We start from the raw sequence: 6,659 nt of genomic DNA on the forward strand, positions 1-6,659 counted from the left end.
AGATGCAGTTTGTTGTACTCTTCACCCTGTTCCTTGAAATCCAGAAAAGCAGTTTTTGCAAATTGGCAGAGTGCACTGTCTGCAGCAACATTTAGAAAAGCTGTACTAGCCAAAGTCAAACCCACATAAATACTCAAACCTCTCAAAAGGGCGACCGTGGCTCAGGGGGTTGGGAAGCGTATCTGTAACCGGAAGGTCGCCAGTTTGATCCCCGGGCTCTCTGTCCTGGTCGTTGTGTCCTTGGGCAAGGCACTTTGTTGGCCAGAGGGGCCAATAGCGTGATATGGCAGCCTCGCTTCTGTCAGTCTGCCCCAGGGCAGCTGTGGCTACAACTGTAGTTTGCCTCCACCAGTGTGTGAGAGTGAATGAATAGTGGCATTGTAAAGCGCTTTGGGTGCCTTGAAAAGCGCTATATAAATCCAATCCATTATTATTAAAAGAATCTTGTTTTATAAGCAGATGAATAACTGCTTTTCAGTGCGTTTCACCTGTTGTTGTAATAAACTCATCAGATTCAATTCTAATCCAAACTGACACAACGGGGGAAAATTACGCCTAATAATAAGGTTGTATACAAGAACAGATGTCCATATGTCTGTGCTGTTTTGACTTGGATTTTTATAGAAGGTGAAAGGCATTACGGGAGTATAGAAATACACTCAGCAGAGTCAGCCAAGTGCTAATACCTTAACAGTGCACACGCACACATATCCACAAGCGGTGAGTGGAAGAGAGAACAGCTTTAGTGAGGATTTGCTCTGTATTAACCCTGACAGGGAACACAGAGTCAGCTGGAGCACAAGGAAGCCAGAGTAGATAGACCTGTAGGAAAATAGAGGGAAAAAAGCAACAGTGCAGGGAGGTATGAAATACACTGTCGTCAAAAGGATGTGTAAGTTGAAATAGGGGGTCCTCCAAGCAGCAGCTAATGACTCGAAAATACGGCACTAAAAGAAAAAAGACGACAGCTTTTAAAAAGTGCTGTGCGTTTTGAAACATGTCGATCTAAGATAGGTACGACTGGTCCAGAGACGGCAGCACGGAGCACAATGGGGCACCCCAATGTGCCCCTCTCACACAAACACATGCATTCCCAGAGGGACAAAAACAGATCCAGTCGACTGCAACCTTACACACCAAATGGTGAGTAGAAGAGTGGCATGACTGAATATGTATGACTGAATATGTTACACTGTAAAGAAAATTGTTAGAAGTCACAGATCGTAGATATTGGCTTTTGATGTTGTTGTGATTGCAACACTAACAATAGGGAATAGCACCTGCATGGTGGTGGTTGTTGTTTTTGTGCTTCACATAAAACTGTCTGCACTTAGGTAAACAAGATGTTAGCTGTCTTGTTTGAAATTATTTTTTTTGTATTTATAACTAAGATAAGATTCAAACCAACAAGCTCTCCTGTAGTTTCTATGAATTTGTAAAGGGCCATTCCAATTTTCATAAAACAATTTTTAACTGGCAATGCTATGTTCAGCCTGTTCTTCAACATGTGTTTTCATCAGTCCAACCAGTCTTTGTTGTTAATTCCTGTGCAATGTGACAGTTGCACAACCCTCAAGTCTGAGCTTCATAGTGCACAACCATGAACAACAATGGCATCTATTTTTTTTCCATTTACATCACTGCTGTGTGGTAATACAGTTTATATGCATGATAACTTCACTCCATTACGTCTTCACTTAAATGGATTTCACAGTGTGAGCAAAGCTGAAATGTGTCTGATCACAGTTATGTTACAAGAGCAACACTCTAACTGAAGCTTTATACTTGGTGAATGATCATCTTTTCTGTACAAACAATGTTTTTTGTATCCAAACATGAACTGATGGCCACAGCAGAAGAGAGTGTGTAAATCAGATTTGATTAGTTAGCAGTGAGGTGTGCCAAGCTTCTACTGCAGCACTGTTTCGTTAACTCTGTTTTTTTCTGCTTTGCACAAGTGTATGCAGGCTATATACCAATACTACTGTATATATACACAACAAAACCTTTAATGCAAGTTCAGCAGGTCGTGCAGTTGGATATTAGTATTCTACAAATTTGACTGTTGTCTAGTAAATTCAACTAACTTCAAATCCAAATTGTCTGGCTATAACCGGTAAGGATGGCAGACCTCTTCTTATGAAAGATTTATATTATATTATTGAGTATCTTCTTATGATTAGTAAGCTTTGATGCTGATCCTCAGTAGTTGTCCAGACATCCTTTTACATACAGTTTTACAAAAACACAGTAACACTTTTGACATTGTATATATGAGAGCTTACAAAACAGACCTTAATTCTCTGAATTTTATATATAATACATCCTACTTATTAATACTTGTCGTACCTTTTTTTTTTTAAACATCATTTTTATGTCTTTTTTGTATCTAGGGAAAATGTTTTATGCTTTTTAACTTTGCACTGTCTTTGTTGGTCTAACTAGAATCCTGTACATCTGTTACAAACCTGACCCTAACCTTCTCCAATCACAGTCCCACAACTTTCCATCTAGCTCTAACTTTTAAATTGTCCATCTTTGTAGTTTACCATCCAAAATCTCACCTACATGTATTGCTTGCTATCAAATATCACCATGCAGACACTGCTTGTTCAGAGTTAATCGTTGTGTTTGATTTATTTAAGTCTGGGATATCAAACTTAGGGCCCACCAAATGGTCCAGTCTGGCCTATTGGATAACTCTGTAAAAATATAGAAATTTTAAAGAAGAAGAGCATAAACTGTATTTTCATTTATTTTACTTTTTATTTTACATTTATTTTGTCTTCTAACTGACAAAGACCGTAAGTAAGAGTAAGTAACAGATAAACCATTACTTTAGAAAAATAAAAGCTTTTTTATTATTACTACTCGCCCAGTGAGTCTTGTTGATGGATTTAAAAAACATTTACTACAGCAGCATTTCTTTATAACGCAGAAAAGCTGAGACACATTGTTAAATTATACTTTTTTTGTCTATAGACTTCTAAGTAAAGAAAGGCAGAACCAATTGGAGGAATTCTTTAGGTCATTACTGTAGGCAGTGGTTTTACTGGTCTGCCCCTTGATGTAAAATGAGTTTGACGCTCCTGCTTTAAGCTAATCCTTGGCTTTCTCTTTCTGTGTAACAGCATTAACAAACAGAATGCTAATAAACAGTAAACAGTATAACTGCTAAACATGTGACTCAAAGCAGCACCGGGCACAAGTTTAGCTTCAAAGAGCTTTTCTCATAGGATGACATGGTTCAGCATGTACTTAAAAAAATGCTGATCAGTTGAATGTAAACAAGAAAGAAGCTGACATCTAGATTTCGTGTGTGGAGGTTTTACACGAGGAGCACCTTTTTCATGTTCTTATATTTACTGTTCAAAGTGCAGTAAAACATTATTTCTCTTGTGTCGTGCTTTGTTTCATGCCCTGCCCAGCTCTTTGTAACATTCATATTTCTTATGCCATCCTTTTATAATTCTTAATATTTCCATTTTCCTGATTGCCCCTGCAGACAACTTAAACAATGCCTTAGGCGCTATCAGAGTCCTCGGTGTGGAGCTCATTGAAGATGAGCTTAAACCCCATTTGAACACAGTGATGGCCAGCATGAAGGAGAAGAGTAAGTTCCTTTAGGTATAACACTATGCAAAGCAATATAAAATATTTGATGGCTTTTGTTTGTTTTTTGTGTGTGATGGAAATCTAATGAGGGGTTAATGTCACAGGTGCATGCAATATATACAAACATGTAGGAATATTTAACAGCACCTATATCATAGGCCGCAAAACCACACTGATAAGAAATGGCCCCATGAAGCGAGATGTACAAGGCAGTTGTAAGCACTAAGAAGAGGTTAAGCTATATTTGTGTCTCCCAGCAAGTCAACAGCAGGATAAGAAGGCGGCAGATGGAATTAAGCGTCAGAGAGGTCATGCAAAAAAACAGATTACAAATGGCCTGTATTTATATACTTATTATTACAAGATTCAGTTCAGGTAACTTGACATATAGTCTATGCAGTCTCTTAAGAGAAACTCTTCTAAGGCTATATAAAGGGAATCCAACAAGTGTTGGTAGTGTCAAAAATATTAATTATTTTTAAATATGCAATTCCACTTGTGTCCAGAGAAAGGTGCTGCTGAGCAGGTGGTGATCAGTGGGATCTTGCCAATCCTTGCTCTGAGCCTGAGAAGCAGAGGGCCTCTGAGTGTGCTGACTGCAAAACTAGTGGCTGAACTTGCCAGGGAATGTAAGTAATCAATGCTTATATTGTTCTTTATCTATGTACAGTTTATTATTTAACACAAATAAAGTATAATGTTAATCTATAGGTTTGCTGGTGAACCCGAAAGCTTTCTCTCTCTGTTGCTTCAAGTGTTATTAGTCTAGTACAAAGTCTTCTTTCTTTACTGTATATTATTTATCAATACACTTTATCAAGGTTTCTTCTTCTTCCCATCAGCTGTGATTCGTAAAGGTTTTGGTGACACGGGCTTGGTTGCGGCTTTGTTGTCGGTCCTGACCAGTTCAGACCAAGAGTTGCTTTTCCACGCAGCGAGGGCCGTCTCACGCATGTCTTATGATAGCGGTAAGTTAACACAGTCTGAAGCTTCTATCAAATTCAACACTGCATTTTACATTTGCTTTATGCTATATATCAAATGTCCTGGATTTATTTATTTTTTAGTTAAACAGTACTGAAATAGAAAATACAATCTTATTCATTCTCTTTATGGAAAATAGAAAGCAGCCAACAGGGTTTCTGCTAAATGTTTGACTTACAAAAAATCTGTCAATGTGAGGAAATTTGTTTAAAACAAGTCCCATGTAAAAGTAAATAAATAAAGTTGGCTCAATAAATTGATTTAATATTCAGTGCTCACTTTCCCCTTCAGCTAAGCTGCAGCAACTATTACTACGCCAAGGTGCGGTGCCTCGTCTTGTTGCCATCCTGCTCCAGTTTCCTGATAAGGAGGCCCTGGGGGATGTGTGCCTTCAGGCCCTCTGTAACATCAGTGGAATGGGATTAGCAGAGGAGGCCGGAAGGGTGTGGGAGAGAGGAGCATCTGTGAGGCCGGGGGAGTCTGTGTTTCACGGCGTTTCTCCTCACACCTGTGGTTTTGACTCTTCTGTGACTCTGGTGCGTGTGTCTCAGTGGGGGCCGGGTCAGTACGCAGTCAGCATCGAGGTTTTCCAGCGCTGCTCGTCCTCTTTCTGGAACCTTCATGGGAACAAACGGACTGCTCACTGGTCCCCCTTTTCCAGCTTTGGAAGCTGCTCAAATTTGTACAAGCTGCTCAAGTTCTCTACAAGGAATATTCCACGGACAAAAAGTCTGAAAACCCGTGTGTTCCACACTTTCCTCTGAAATCTGGAAATACACAAATGTCTCTGGGCTCTTCCTGTTTACTTTAATCAGAATTTTTTGATTTCTTCTTCTTGTTTGCATCTACTTTGTAAGGTTCAATCAAGGAACTATTTATTTATGTGTATTTTCAGAAATGCTAACTTTTGCAACTACATGCATCACGACACGGATTAGGCAATTCTGCTGTTTTAGTGTCACACTGTGCTGTTTAAATTTGGGCAATAAGTGAATCAAGGATTAGAATAAATAAATCACGTTACATCTAAAACTTTCTATAGTTGAACTTTCATGTTGAATCATTTCACAAGTGCTTGAAATAATTGTGAATTCCTATTCAAAGGCAGCAATACTGAGAATGTTGTTTTCCTATGTGTTATCGCTAATTCAACTTTGTGCTAAATCTTTGAACGTTTGGATATCTTTGGGAAGCTTTAAATAATAAAATAATTTCAAATTATGTGTGTAAGTGTCTGTACTGAAGTCAAACTTCACAATTACTTTTGTTAAAGTAATTTTCAAGCATGAATAACGAACGTTCAGAAACATTGTTAGCAAATTTTTAAGATTGTGCAAATTGAGATAATAACAGACCATTTTTCATTTAAATATATCAACTGGGTTTCTTTCTCTTTTTTTCTTACAAATGTACACTCACTGGCCCCTTTATTATTTATAGCTTGCTATTACTGGGTTGGACCTCTTGTTGCCTTCACAAATGCTTTAATTCTTCATGGCACAGATTCAACAAGGTGCTGGGTCCGTATCAACACGATCATGCGCTTCCTGCAGATTTGTCAGCTTCACATCCATTGTGTACAACAATACTCAGTTGGTTCCACATACATGCAGAGAAAATATTTACCACACCATTATAACATCTGAACTGCCAAAGCAGGGTAAGATGGATCCGTGCTTTTATGTTACAGACACATTCTGACCTTACGTTTAAATGTCGTAGCACAAATTGAGTCCTCATTCCTACTCTTTAATTTTGGTGAGTTTATAGTCTCAGTTTCATGTTAGCTGTGACACCTGATTTGGTCTTCTGCTGCTCAAGCCCATCTGCTTCAGAGCTGTGCTTTCAGTCATGCTCTTCTGCACAAATTGGTTGCAATGAGTGGTTATTTGAGTTAATATTGCCCTTCTATCAGCTTCTATAAGCTGGCCACAATCTCGCACTCTTCTGACCTCTTATCAGCAAGAGAATTGGTGCTCACTTGATGTTTCATCTTTTCAGACTATTCTCTGTAAACCCCAGCGCCGGAAAATCCCAGTAGACCTGCAGTTTCTGAAGTA

General features: G+C 38.7%; 1 protein-coding gene across 1 annotated transcript; it reads left to right on the forward strand.

Annotated features, from left to right (window-relative positions):
* The first annotated feature begins 403 nt into the window (after window positions 1–403).
* On the forward strand, window positions 404–5,820 carry si:dkey-21e13.3 (uncharacterized protein LOC100150043 homolog). Its single transcript, XM_005913537.3, has 5 exons — window positions 404–1,143; window positions 3,506–3,613; window positions 4,122–4,244; window positions 4,458–4,583; window positions 4,891–5,820. Exons 1-5 carry the CDS (start codon window positions 1,050–1,052, stop codon window positions 5,361–5,363), a joined length of 924 nt encoding a protein of 307 aa, XP_005913599.1. The 5' UTR covers window positions 404–1,049; the 3' UTR covers window positions 5,364–5,820.
* The last annotated feature ends 839 nt before the right edge of the window (window positions 5,821–6,659 follow it).

This window comes from Haplochromis burtoni, unplaced genomic scaffold, assembly GCF_018398535.1.
Source record: "Haplochromis burtoni strain Fernald_Lab_line unplaced genomic scaffold, NCSU_Asbu1 Contig_6, whole genome shotgun sequence".
Lineage (NCBI taxonomy): Eukaryota > Metazoa > Chordata > Actinopteri > Cichliformes > Cichlidae > Haplochromis > Haplochromis burtoni.

What these genes read in the sequence shown, in the direction of transcription:
- si:dkey-21e13.3 (XM_005913537.3), top strand. Translation starts at nt 1,050, where the DNA reads ATGGGGCACCCCAATGTGCCCCTCTCACACAAACACATGCATTCCCAG. An exon ending in GGCCAGCATGAAGGAGAAGA is followed by an intron (nt 3,614 to 4,121) that starts GTAAGTTCCTTT and finishes ACTTGTGTCCAG; the next exon opens with AGAAAGGTGCTGCTGAGCAG. An exon ending in ACGCATGTCTTATGATAGCG is followed by an intron (nt 4,584 to 4,890) that starts GTAAGTTAACAC and finishes TTTCCCCTTCAG; the next exon opens with CTAAGCTGCAGCAACTATTA.